Source organism: Chionomys nivalis, chromosome 17, assembly GCF_950005125.1.
Source record: "Chionomys nivalis chromosome 17, mChiNiv1.1, whole genome shotgun sequence".
In the NCBI taxonomy this organism is placed as follows: Eukaryota; Metazoa; Chordata; class Mammalia; order Rodentia; family Cricetidae; genus Chionomys; species Chionomys nivalis.
This window is the reverse complement of record NC_080102.1, coordinates 46568624-46582954: the sequence shown is the minus strand read 5'-3', so window position 1 is coordinate 46582954 and position 14331 is coordinate 46568624. Positions and strand designations below refer to the sequence as shown.

The following is a 14331-nucleotide window of genomic DNA, read 5'->3' as shown; positions in this document are numbered from 1 at the left end:
CCATCTGAGAGCAGAGGATACAGCTCATTGGTTTAAGCTCTTGGTCCCCAGAATACACATAAACAGCAGGTGGGTGTAGTGGTTCACCAGTAATTCCCAGCCTTGGAAGGCAGAGACAAGATTCCCATGCAAAGCCGCCTTGTAAAACCAGCTCTATCGTGCTGGTGAGCTCTGAGTTTGATTGAGAGACCTTGCCTTAAAGACTAGGGTAGCAGATCGATAGAGGATGATTCCTAACATCCATCTCTGGTCTCTACATGCATGAATATACAAAGGCATATGCAATAAGAAGAGAGAGAGGTGAGGGGACAGAGACCAAGAGACATGCAGAGAAACACACACACGGAGAGAGACAGACAGACACAGAGGCAGAGACAGGAATAAAAGAAAAAGAAGGCAAACAACTGAACATGAGAGATGGCTAAGTTCAACAAGCAGCCCCTTCAAAAGCAGAGGCAAGCGACACTTGATTTGTGGGAAAAGCGGCAACAGTGCTTATAACAAGACTGGGCTGGTACATTAGAGATGAAGCAGAGAGGATCCTATCAACATGGGTTCAGTATAGGGCTTTTCAGTGTGTCGTCTAAATGAAGACCTACAGAAAGGAAATTCTTCACAGTCACGCTAAGAGGGTTGCGAATCAAGAACTTTCCAGACACATTGGAGCTTGTAGTCATGCCCTGCCGTGTGTGTGTGTGTGTGTGTGTGTGTGTGTGTGTGTGTGTGTGTAAAATTTGCTTTTCATTTCATAAATGATCACTTTGCTATGTGAAGCTTAACTTATGGGGTGGGAGATGAGTTTCATAGGTCATTCAATCCTGGTGGGAGATGGTGGTTTGAACAGTCATAATAGATCCCCGAAGAGTCAGTAATAAATGGCATGTTTTGACAGTAGTGTAGGGAAGAGCTGCTCTGACTTGGTTGGATGCAGAGTAAGAGGAAACGAAGACTCACTTCCTAGTAGGAACCTACTAGTTTTGGCTTCAGCCTCTGAGTAAGCCATGCTGTCATTTGTTCCTTGTGACAAACTGAAGACTAAGGTGGTCAGGGGGTGGAAGCAGCAGTTTGCTAACTTGCAGATGGTAAGAGAGCAGCTGGGATATGTTCTTTTTACTAACTCCATTCACAAAAACAAAAGAACCAACTTGTAACAATGATCTAAATCCTCAATGAAATTATTTAAAATTTTATAATATTCTAATAATGTGAATTTTCTCAGTTATCTTCCCTTTCGTTTTGCTTTCACTGTGTGTTGTCTGAAATTGCTAACATTACCAATTGCCAATCTAGGAAAGCATAGACCTGGGCGAAATCATGTTTTCCCTTTGCTATCTGCCAACCGCTGGGCGGATGACTTTGACAGTGATCAAGTGCAGAAATCTGAAGGCAATGGACATCACCGGGTCATCGGGTGAGTGCACACACATCCCTACATGAATAATTTCTCATAATGAAAACCATATGGCCTTTAATTACCTCTCTGCTATGGGATAAAATAAAAGCAGAAAGTAAGATAGTAAATCAAAATGTTACAAATCACCTTTTAAAGGTAACATTAAAATTATGAAATCTTTAAAAACTATCAATAGATTGACTTTGAACTTTGGTTTTTGCCTTTCTTCCCTAATCTAGTCTTTCTAAATGCCTAATTTATTTTGTTCTCCCAAGCTTCAAACTAGTCTGTTTGCAAGACAAGGTCCTTAGACTTTCAGCTGTCCATACAAAGATATGTTTAAATTGAGTCTACTTCTTTTATGTATCTACAGAGAAACATAGATGTAAGCTCACCATTTGTGTTTGCATCCTTGACTCCTTTCCAGTAAAAATTTGGAACATCTAAAGAAACTATGAGAAACACACAAAAGCAGTATGTCAAGAAGCGCTAGAGAAAAATTTCTCTCGTGGGAATTTTTGACAAAGGAGTGGAACACATGGTGCACCCTTCACCCTCCCTTTTAGGTGTCTGAACATAAATTTATGTTGTGGTATTTTCCCGGAGAATTATGAAGCAATGCAAAGCAGCAGGTGGCAAAAGGACGGGACCAATTATTAGAGAGGCTTTGACATCTTAATGTAGGGACCATATTAAGGACTACCCATTCCTTTCTTAAAGTTTGCAGAATGACATAGAAGAACAATTAAATTTATTTTGGTGAAAACCTTGTGTCAATGTATATCACTGAACATCAACAAGGGACCCAACAAGTTATTGCTTATTCTATCCTTTATAGGACATTTTAAGCCAAGCAGAGCAGTGCTAGAATTGTTATGAAATTTGAAGTTGTTCCCTGGTTATGTGAAGCTTTTCCTGGTTATGTGAAGCTTTTCCTCATCAGAGTCCACGTTTGAGAGTACTATCTCATTCTACCTCGCAGCAGGCATATGCACTAACCAAGGAGCCACTGATGGTGTTTTAGGCAAAGAGTGTCATCAGAGACGTAATGGAGAGCAGAGACAAGAAGACCTCGTTCCCTTATTAGGATGCTGTTGCTCACTGCAAGAATGTCTCCCTTAGAATTGTCTCCCAAGAGTTAAAAAATAAGGTTCTGGGCAGGTTAGATATTAACATTGCCTCCTTACATGCACAGTATGTACATAATTCCCATAAGGAAATACCTTTTATTTCTTGAAATGTTCTAGATACAGATACATTTCCCTAGAGTTTAAAATGTACATACTTGCTCAACAAATTAATATCTTATTCTAAGGAAGCAAAAGTTATGACTATAGGAATAGACAAAATAAGATCAAGAATCTATTGTCCTAAAGTAAGTAATTTTAAAACTATCAATACTAAAGGGTTCACACACACTTTCTTTGTTTTATTTAAATAACTTTTCCACTATTTTACATACCATCCAGTTTCCCCTTCCTCCTCTTCTCCCCTTTCCCATCTACCCCCTCCTCCATCTGCATTCATTGAGGCAGGACCTAGCTTTCCCCCTTAAATCTAGGTTCAGTGAGGTAATCCAGTGTGCTGAACAGGTTACCAAAAGCCAGCTAAGCACCAAGGAGAGGTCCTGCTCCCACTGTTAGCAGCATTACTAAGGGACCAAGCTACACAATTGTCACACTCATGCAAAAGGCCTTGGTCTGTTCCATGCAGGCTCCCTAACTGTGGATCCAGCATCCATGAGCTCTCGTGAGCTCTCTGTGGGTTCCGCAATAATGGCAACCCTGGCTTGTACAATTACCCTTCCCTTTCTTACTCAAGACTCTTGGAGCTCAGCACAGGGCTTGTCATAGAGCTCTGCCTCTGTTTCCATCAGTTGCTGGATAGAGTATCTCTGATGGCAATTAGGGAAGTCACCGATCTGTTTACAGTAGATGGCCAGATCAGGCCCCCCTCTCTACTATTGCTAAGTGTCTTAGTTGGGATCATCCTGTGGCTTCCTGGAGGTTTCCCTGACACCAGGTTTATCCCTAACCCCAAAATGCCCTCATCAAGACATCTCTTTGGTTATTCTTCCCCTCCATCCTGCCACCAACCCACTTCCTGCACCCAGTCTGGCCAACCCACTCCCTCTAGTTACCATCCTGGCATCTCCCTGGCCTCCTGCCCCCAGTTTACCCAGGAGATTTTTTCTACTTCCCCTTCCCAGGAAAATCTACGAATTCCTCTTTTGGGCCCTCATTATTATTTAGATTCTCTGGGACTATAGATTGTAGGTTGGTTATCCTCTACTTCATGTCTAATAACCACCTATGAGTGAGTACATATCATGTTTGTCTTTCTAGGTCTGGATTACCTCACTCAGAGTAATTTTTTTTCTAGATCCATATATTTGCTTGCAAATTTCATGGGGTCATTGTTTTTTTATAGCTGAGTAGAGTAGTACCCCATTGTGCAAATGTACCACATTTTTTTATTCATTCTTCAGCTGAAGGGCATCTAGGATGTTTCCAGATTCTAGCTATTACAAATAATGTTGCTATGAACATAATTGAGCAAGTGTCCTTGTGCTATGATTGTACATCCTTTGTATATATACCCAAAATTGGTATAGCTAGGTCTTGAGGTAGATTGATTCTAAATTTTCTAAGAAACCACCATATTAATTTCCAAATTGGCTATACAAGTTTGCACTTCCATCAGCAATGGAGGAGTGTTCCCCTTATTCCACATCCTCTCCTACAGAAGCGATTATCAGTGTTTTTTATCTTACCCATTCTGATCGGTATAAGATGGTATCTCAGAGTCATTTTGATTTGCATTCCTTGATGACTAAGGATGTTGAGCAATTCTTTAAGTGTCTTTCACTGTTTGAGAATCTTCTATTGAGAATTATCTGTTTAGATCTGTTTTTTTAATTGGATTATTTGACATTTTGATGTTTATCTTCTTGAGTTCTTTATATATTTTGGACATTAGCCCTCTGTCAGATGTGAGGTTGGTGAGGATCTTTTCTCACTCAGTAGGCTGCTATTTTGTCTTATTGACAATGTCCTTTGCCTTATGGAAGCTTTTTAGTTTCAGGAGGTCCCATTTATTAATTATCCATCTCAGTGTCTGTGTTACTGGTATTATATTTAGGAAATCATCTCCTGTGCTAAAGCATTCAAGGCTACATTCTCACTTTCTCTTCTGTCAGGTTCAATGTAACTGGATCTATGCTGAGGTCTTTGATCCACTTGGACTTGGGTTTTGTACAGGGTGATAGATATGAATTTATTTGCATTCTTCTACATGTCAACATGATTATACAAGCACCATTTGTTGAAGATGCTTTTTTTCTTTGTATAATTTGGCTTCTTTGTAAAAAAAAAAAAAAAAAAAGTGTCCATAGGTGTGTGGATTTAAATCACAGCTTTAGATTCTATTCCATTGACCCACATGTCTGTTTTTATGCCAATACCGAGCTGTTTTTATTACTATAGCTTTATAGTAGAGCTTGAAGTCAAGAATGGTGATGCCTCTGAAAGTCCCTTTATTATACAGGATTGTTTGAGCTACCCTGGGTTTTTGTTTTTTTAATACACACTTTCTTATTTAGTAAAAATTAAATATGGTGTTTTGTGCATAGCATGAATGCTTTAATTTTAATAAAATTATCTCCCTTCTCACAGATCCTTATGTCAAAGTGTCTTTGATGTGTGAGGGCCGACGACTTAAAAAACGGAAAACGACTACGAAGAAAAACACTCTCAATCCTGTGTACAACGAGGCCATTATTTTCGACATTCCTCCAGAGAATGTGGACCAGGTCAGCCTGTGCATCGCCGTCATGGATTATGACAGGTGGGTGGAGGCTGCTGGCCCTGATGCAGATCTTCAAGTTGTCATAGCCAGGTCACATCTGCTTTCCAGGTTACTCACTGTTACAGCAGATCTCACTTGAAATAAAAACAGGGCAATGATGCATGAGAATCTATAGTTATAGTTTTCTTTTGTTTTCACCTCCAAAGCAGTCTTTCTTAACATTCACCTGAGGCTGAAGAAAGGTCTGCAAGTCGTATGAAGGACTATTTAGATGTGGGGTTGGTGAGGACCTTTTCTTCAGAATAACAAACATTGCAGTCCAGAGTTGACTTCACTAGAGGGCTACCACACAAGGATAGTGATGCTCACCCCAACTCTATAATGAATTGGCTTTGAAGGCCAGCATGTCTTTGGGATTCACCTTCTCCACTGGGAAACTGTTAACATGCTGTGGAACGTGGGGTGATGATGGAACCGGAAGATGCATGGCAATCAGCTCAATGCTTTTATACATTGCTTTTGATAACTCTACCACTTGTGTAGAACATGAATATAAAATGCTTAAGAGAATACTCTTAAGCATTTCATAAGGAGTGGTAGCAATGTGTCATTTAGTGTCTCAAAGCCAGCCCCTAAAAATATAAATAAATTAATTAATATTTTCTGATCTACTTGAATTTATATTAAAGGAAAAGGATCTGTGATAACTTTTCAGTAGTAGAAAAATCTTGAATTATCCCATTCTTCAAATGTTAAACACGTTATAAATGTTTTCATGAACAGCCCTATTTTGCTTTAGTACCTACCCCTATTGACTTCTCAAAGCAGTGGGTTTGAGTAGGTACAGCTAAGCATGTCATCAACCCAACGTTAAGGAAATAAATATTAATGCCACATAAATCAGTAAGATAAAAATTATTCCTATAAATATGCTTGTTGAGAAACTTCATAATGCCATGAATTTACATAGGAGAAGACCAGAAAAGCATACTGGAGCATCCTAGAATTACCCCCAAAGCCTCCTCAGAGATACCTATCCAAGTGATTCTGTAGAAAGTCTTTCAGATTCTTTCATATTACATTCTGTTTCAAGAACTGGCTTTTGAAGAAAGTTGGGATGGCAGAGACATGTAAGCTTAACACTCGGGGGCGCAGGCAGGAGGCTCAGTTCAGCTACATAGTAAGTCTGAGGGCAACCTGGGCTGCATAAGACCTGACTTTAAAAAGATTAAAAAGAAGCCCAGCATGCCAGGTGCTGTCTTAACTTTCCTGATGGGAACCAGCTTCCGCCATTGACTCTTCTGGGCCTCCAGTTTGTTATGAAATGAAATGATAGTAATATTACCCAGAGTGAGAGTCATGGGCTTAGGATTATGTTAAAATGCTTGGAAAAAACTATCTTTACATAGTGAACTCTCAAAATATATTAGTTATCCCCAGTCCAAATGGATACATCTATAGAACACTTCCATACCTAAGATTCAAGAAACATCGCAGAAGAGCAGGTAGAAAGATTACAAGAGCCAGAGAGTCGGGGAGTTTGCTGTGAGACTGTCTCCTAGTAATGTCAGAAGCTACACCCATGAAATATCACCAACGTGACTGCATAAATGTGAGCTGAACAAGGACTACAGCAACTGACAAGCCCAAGAGGATAAAGAAAATACTACAAGGCCCCAACCCTACACAAAGAACAAAAGGTGACTGAGGAATGCTGGGAGCAGAAGAGGTGGTCTTCTCCAGGGAAGAGCACGCCAATAGGTTGTCCAATGCCAAATAGTCAGCCCTGGAAACATACATACAAGTAACGTTATACAGACTGAAGAGCTCATATTTAGGAATGCATATGCCTGAACATATACCTATGTACATACAATAGCAATTAATGAAAAAAAGAGGCCATGAATGTGAAGGAGAGAGGAGAGCAGTCTCTGAGCCTGTTTGGAGAGAGAAAGGGGGATATGGAAATACAGTATAATTATATTTTAATATCAAAAATAAAAAAGTAAAAATAAATATTAGCTATCATTTTTATTGGTTGCAGTGAAAGTGGGGCATAAATAGAAAAGAGTAATGTCAAACAGTATGCTTTGTTACGCAATGATAAATCATAGTGGTGGGACTAAACACAGCCCCGCCCCCCTTAATTATACTGCCAGCAATAGCGCACTCACGCATATAATTTAGTCAGTAAAATAGAGACTGTTATGCCAGAAAGTGAGCACTGTCCTCCTGCCGCACAGTCTAAACACCGTCACAGAGCAAGCCTTGTGAAAAGAGTAGGGTTTCTCCTGACAGCGTGGGGGTTGGGTAGCACTGCATCCCAGAAAGCAGCATTGTGGAAGTGAGGGGTCTGCTGGTGTCCCAGGCACACACTTTCCTTGTCAACGTTGCAGAGAGTTGAATAGGTTTATGAGTCTTTTATATGTAAATTCATTTTGTATGTTGATATTATTTAGTTAACTATCTTTGGGCTTTTTTTTTTTTTTTTTTTTTTTTTTTGATCTGGTTGGTTGGTTGGTTGGTTGGTTGGTTGGTTGGTTGGTTGGTTGGTTGGTTTTGAGACAAGATACCATGTACCCCAGACTGGCCTCAAAACTTTCTCTGTAGATAATGATGAACTTGAACTTCTGATCTTCATGTCTCTACCTCTCAGCCAAGCCCCACACCTGGCCTACTTAATTTTTATTTAGAAATTTTCATTTACTCAAAACTGCTACACAACAATCCCTTCTCTATAGGGAATATGTTCTATCATGTTCCATAGATTATGGAAAACAAAGACAGTGGTGAGCTCCATGTATTCTGTTCTTCCTACATGTACAGATCTTCAGAAAGTCTGCTTTATAAATTGTGCACGAGATGCCAGTAACAAGTAACAAATAATAAAATAGGGCAATTATAACAAGATACTGTATAAAGCATTATTTAATATTGATGTGTTATTTGTTTCTAGAACTTTTCATTTGATATTTTCAGACAGCGATTGCCCATGGATCACTGAAAGTACAAAAGTGAGATCTGGGTCTGGAGACTACCATAGCATGTAGAATCTGTTGCTTTTGATGACGTGTTAAAAACTGTACTGAAATGTGGACCATTCCACTTACCTTTGAATTCTGACAGTGAAAGTATGATATTCACAAATCCTAGGGTAGGTCACAATGAGGTCATAGGTGTGTGTCGAACTGGACTAGACGCGGAGGGTCTCGGGCGAGACCACTGGAACGAAATGCTGGCCTACCACCGGAAACCGATCACACACTGGCACCCCCTGCTGGAGGTAAGGATGTGGGTGCTGCCTCTGCCCTCGGTTATATTGCTGTTACTACTTAAATGTTTTTTACCTGCTAACTTTCATTTGACATTTCCCTTATTTACCTTTCAAAACAATTCTCTCGCTTTTGTTTCAGAGTCTCTAACATCATCTATTCCATCCTTCTGTGTGCCTTGAAGGATTTTTAAAAAACACTAGCTATCTGTGGCTTCCTATTCAGGAAGCCTGTGAAAGGAGTGTGTCATTTTCTTTCCATAGCCTTAGGCTTACGTCAGTGACCAGGGGCCATTGTCTTATGTCCATTACTCAGTGGGAACCGAGCTCTGGTACTGTTCTCTGTGGGAAAAAAAAAAAGCCACTTTATCTAAAGCCCCTTTCCATTTACAAACCCTTCATAAAACACTGCTGTCTGATACACCTGTGTAAGGAATATGGGTGCCCCATCCAACTCCGGTCAGAAAGAATATACAGAAATTTAAAATATCAAGGCACCAACTTAGCTGTGTTCCAGGCCTGGCCATGCCGTGCGGCTTCTATTATAAAGCTTTGGTGAATGACTTGACCTTCTCTGAGTGTCGGCTGTGCCTATTCAATAGGAGGAACTTACAGTGACGATGGTGAGCACAGTGCAGCACAGATTGACTCAATATGAGGTCTTTACAGCTGTGTCCATGCTTGAGTTATGTTAGTAAAGATGAGTACGTGTTTCCTCTTAGTCAGTCTACTGGGCGTAATAAGTATCGCTTGGCTGAATGCCTTTCTTTCCAACAAAGACAATTGCTGAAACCACCTCAAGAGCCACAATGTAAACAGACATGATGTGTTACAGAAGGATGAACTTCCATAAAATGAATACTTACGAAAGCCACAAAATAAATAAATAATGACTTAGCCTTTTTGAGGGGTAATTGTGGCTTTGTATTTTGTTGGATGTTTTTACTTTTTACTACTCTTATTACTCTTTTGGCTTTGGGGAGACCCTTTAGCTCTTAGAGGGCCTGCTACCCAGCTCCCAAATAAATCACACCGACTCTTATTCTTTCTTATAAATGCCTGGCCTTAGCTTGGCTTGTTTCTAGCCAGCTTTTCTTAAATTATCCCATCTACCTTTTGCCTCTGGGCTTTTTTCTTATTCTTACTTCTGAGTATCTTCCTTTCGCTCTTACTGCATGGCTGACTGCGTAGCTGAGTGGCTGGACCCTGGTGTCCTCCTCTCTTTCCTCTACCTGCTTCTCTTTCTCTTCCAGATTCCTGCTTCTATTTATCCCCTCTGCCTGCCAGCCCCGTCTATCCTTTCTCCTGCCTCGCTATTGGCCATTCGGCTCTTTATTAGACCATCATCTGTTTATCACAGCTTCACTGAATCAAACAAATGCAGCACAAAAAAAAAGCAGCCCATCTTTACATCATTAAACAAATGCTCCAGAGCATAAACAAATGTAACACACCTTAAAGGTTTTTCCACAACATTTGCACATGAAGCTTTGGTTTAAAACTGGTAGAGGCTGTGCACTGAAGCTGACTGAATGTATCAGTAAGACTGGGTTTCAGTCTCAGCTTAGTTACAAGAATGAGACCTTGGCTGTCTTGTTCAAATTATTTTGTGGAAATGGGGTGAACATGTCATGCTCAGGCCCTGGAAGTTAATTGCTGTCACCGATTACATTTATATATAAATGGCCCAAAACTTTACTTGACTTCGTAATTTAATGTAAATCATAAGAGACAGACACACATACATAGACAACACATATACAGACACATACACACATACAATAGATATGCACACAGACACATACACACAGACATGCATATACAGACACATACACACATACAATAGATATGCACACAGACACATACACACAGGCATGAATATACACGTATACAGACACAAACACTTGTACCAGACTCACACATACATAAACATATAAACACATGGGCACTTACACAGATACACACATGTACATGTACAATCATACATGCATGTATAGGCAAAACCACCTACAAACAGACATGCACACACAGACACATATTAGTACATGTAATACACAGACTCATACACACAGACAAAACAGGCATAGATATACAGAAACATATACACCCATATACATATATACACAAAAAATGCAAACACATACGCATATATATATATACAAAAATACATACATACATGCATGCACGCACACACAATCACACAGAGTATTCCCCTGAAATCTTTCAGAAGTAGAGACAGGTGCATTTGCTGGATATCTCAACACTCACTGAAGTACATTTTATTTGGTCTCAGTGGTAAGTATTGTCTAAAATACACTTCACTGCTTGTTATATAATTGTGCTCTTTTCCCTGGGTCTCATCTTTAAGTTGGAAAGGGGAGCCTGAGCTCAAGAATATAGAAAGGGAAAGAAAGCCTTGCTTCACTGGGAGACACGCTGATGGGAAATGTGGACTCTGGGCTTGTTTCTCCAATATCTGATCCTGGAGAAGCTACGTGCCCTTCCATGCTGATGAGCTGGTGCAGGAGAAATGAGAGCAGATGAGCAAAACTTAAACAAGTGTAAAGAGAAGCATATAGTCTGAAGTATATTATATATATCATATATGCATAGAAACACAAAACTATCTGATAAAGAACACCAGGCATATGTTTGTATCAGGAACAAAAATAAAAGAATCCTTTTCAGTCCCCCTTCAGTTCCTATGTATCAAAAGATACATAAGAACACAGTACATAGCATGGCATTAGATCACAGATAGTTTTCTAGTAACTGGATCAGGGACAACTGGCATTAAAAGACAAATGTACTTTACACATAACTTTTTCCATCCCCTATGTCTTTATTTCGTAGACAAACAGATTGTCTGGACCAGAGGCATATGCATGGCCTGAATTTCGCACTACAGGAAAATGAAGAGTGAAATTATATTTTCCTTGTTAGAGGAGGAATAAATGAGAAAGTAGTAGTTATTGAAGAGCTGAGTAAGTTGGTAGGCAGAGGTGAAAGCCTCACTTAGAAAAAAATCTACTTATTTCAACTTTATTAATCAAACTTCATTAAACTCTCAAAATACAGATATGTAAGGATCACGAGACTTACCCTTGTCATTGGGGTTGCCACCTGACAAGCTGGCCTTCCCATTTATGAATTCCCCAGATGAAAATCCCCTCCTACTTAAAAGAAAAAGGAACACAGCCTTGAATTAGTGTTACAGTTCGTTGCTGTAATAAAATACCAAGACCAGAAGCGATCTCTGGAAGACAGCTCTTTCTGGCTTATGGTTCCAAAGGAATATCCGTATGGTGGAGAAGCATAGTGGCAGGAGGTCAGGGAAGGAAGCAGAGAGAGCCTGTTTCTATCCACAAACAGGAAACAGAACAAACATGAAGAGGGTTACTAAGGCTGTAAACCTCCAAGTCCACCCAACAAGGCTGTCCCTTCTAATGGTTCCATAAGCTTCCCAAACAGTCCTCAAATATGGGAGCCTATGGGAGCCATTTCTCATTCAGATTACCCTAAGTCATTGGTGTCTACAATTTCTTGCTGCTCTTACCCTGCACTATAGTCAGTAATATTACAGAAAAAAAAAAAAACTAAGCATCTCCTATAAAGTGTGGGACCCTTCTAAAGCCATAAAAGGAGCAGTGAGACATTGTTCTGTGTACCTTCTATGTTTCAAACAGTGTGTGTTACAGGAAATGTTTGTGTTTTCTCTCTCTGCCTTAGAAGGTAAGTTCTGAAGAGTGTGAAGGTTACAGAAATCTTCTCTTCAGAGATTTACAAATTGTGCATGAATATCACTACTAACAGAGAGAAAAAGAGAGACGATTGTCATTATATGCTTTGTCATCATTGGATCAGATTTTATGAAATTCCTTTCTTTCAGTTACCTGGCCGGGCAACCAGCTTTGATAGTCAAGGATCCTGTTCTTCTCCAAGACTACCGTCCACACCGTAAAGCCTCCAAATAAAACCATGTCACAGAAAGACCTAGAATCATGTGCTCATCGAATCAGATACACACAGACACAGAACATTTGTCTTCTTCATATAAAATATACCCATGACAATGAATAACTTGTTGTATAATTTCTGTTTGTTTTACCTCTTGGTTTATTTCTGTTTTTAACTTTGAGCATATCAATGTATTTTATCTGAGTACTAATAGTCCTTAGTTATATAAGGTATTTTATATTTCACGTCATTTATTAGCACCATTTTTGATATGTTTTAATTCTTTGCTTAAATGAAGAAATAAGTTTTTTGACAAGAGAACCCAGTTGTGTGTAAAATTAAATATAGTTTATGCCTGTGCTGTATGAAATAGTAAAATGTATCATTTCCAGATGTACAGGCTCTATGTAAACTTTAATGAACACATTTAAATTAATTCCACAGGATCAACTCCTTCAAGTTCTAATTAATGACACTTGTATGATAATAGATTTTTCCTTCACAATCATCATTTTTGTCATTGAGGTTTATCCCTCAAACTTCTTATTTGGGACACTCAGCTAAGCTGCAAAAACGAAAACTCACTTTGAATATAAATGTACAAAGTGACATTGAGTAGCAGGTTGTCAACAGTAGTTCAGACACCTGCTGTTATGCTTAGTTGCTAGTTCTGAAACTTCTAGTCGTCTTCACCTCAAGGGTAGCATTGGTACCCACCCTAAGTGGCTACAGTCATAACTTCATCTTTCAAGGTTCTCCTGTACTGTGCTGTGTCTATTCTGTGACTTGGAGCTGCCGTGTGCTCCCATGCTTTTGATGGATTGCACTTAACAGAAACCAAAAGTCCAGCCGCTCTCAGTGCCATGGTCCTTTAGGTAGACAGGTGGTGACTCCACCCACTCAGGAACTCACTGGAGTGGAGAGTCTCAAGGAAAGCATGACTTGTTGCTCATCTAAATATAGATGCATGTTACAAACAGTACAACTTTCACACTTAATACAAACAAACATATTCCAAAGGATTAGATAGCCAGTCATTGACTCTCAAAGGGATTAATTAATAAAACCATTAGAGGAAAAAACTATGCAAATGTTTTTTTTTTTTTACAAGAGAACTTTCTTTGAAATCAGGTCAGCTTTTTATTGTCTCATTTTAAGACCCCATTGGACGAAATCTGTATGAAATTAACCTTACTTTTGAGGTGTGCGTATTTAAAGTTTATTCCACAATAAGGTTTCTTTAAAGGGAAGAGAATTTATATTTGGAATTTTAAAACAAGTTAATCAGGGTGAGAAAGTTTTAGACAATGAATTTTTTATATTTGTAAAATCCCTTATTTCAAATATTAGGAAATATATTTAAAAGTCTTGAAATTTCTCTCATCAAGATTCAATTACTGTTAACTAGAATGAAAACACATCGCACACTAATATTCTCAGTGTAAACTCAGTTCTGCCTAAAACTTTTCAAAAATGCCTATGTCAAGATAATGTAAAAATATTACTAAACTTTTTCTCATTAAAAATAAGAGAAATATGTCTGAAAACACTTGACTCTCCTGTCAAGTCAAAACAACACAAACAAACAGAAACAAACCCCACTTGTGGCCGACTGAGAGACTCAAGATAACAACTAATCTTGAAGTCTTTGTTTCACTGTAAAATAATAGCTGTTAGATGGAAAGAAACACGCTAGAATCCTAGTGTGCTAACATTTATGGAGATACTTTAGCAGTAGATATAGCTGTGACATTTCTTAAGTAGATGGTGTAAGCATTTTCATTCAAAATGATATCTTATGGACTTACTCCTGGCAAGATCACAGCTAACTTCCTAAAGAGAACAGGCTAAACCTTCCGAGGAACAAAAGGGAACTGTCAGATAACCAGAATATTTTAAATAG

The 14331-nt window shown here is 39.0% G+C and overlaps 1 protein-coding gene across 2 annotated transcripts in view; it reads left to right on the top strand.

Annotated features, from left to right (window-relative positions):
• Nucleotides 1-13244, top strand: part of Syt10 (synaptotagmin 10) — a 56896-nt gene extending 43652 nt beyond the window's left edge. The window contains exons 4-7 of one of the 2 annotated variants that reach the window (XR_009058475.1): nucleotides 1291-1411; nucleotides 5068-5204; nucleotides 8354-8483; nucleotides 12361-12380. Coding sequence is in view for 1 of the 2 variants with exons in the window: in XM_057792059.1 (XP_057648042.1) it covers nucleotides 1291-1411; nucleotides 5068-5239; nucleotides 8354-8483; nucleotides 12361-12432 (495 nt within the window). In the remaining variant the exon portion in view is untranslated. Of the gene's footprint in view, nucleotides 1-1290; nucleotides 1412-5067; nucleotides 5240-8353; nucleotides 8484-12360 lie in introns of both variants that reach the window. The other variant, XM_057792059.1, reaches the window with a different exon arrangement.
• Nucleotides 13245-14331: the final 1087 nt, after the last annotated feature.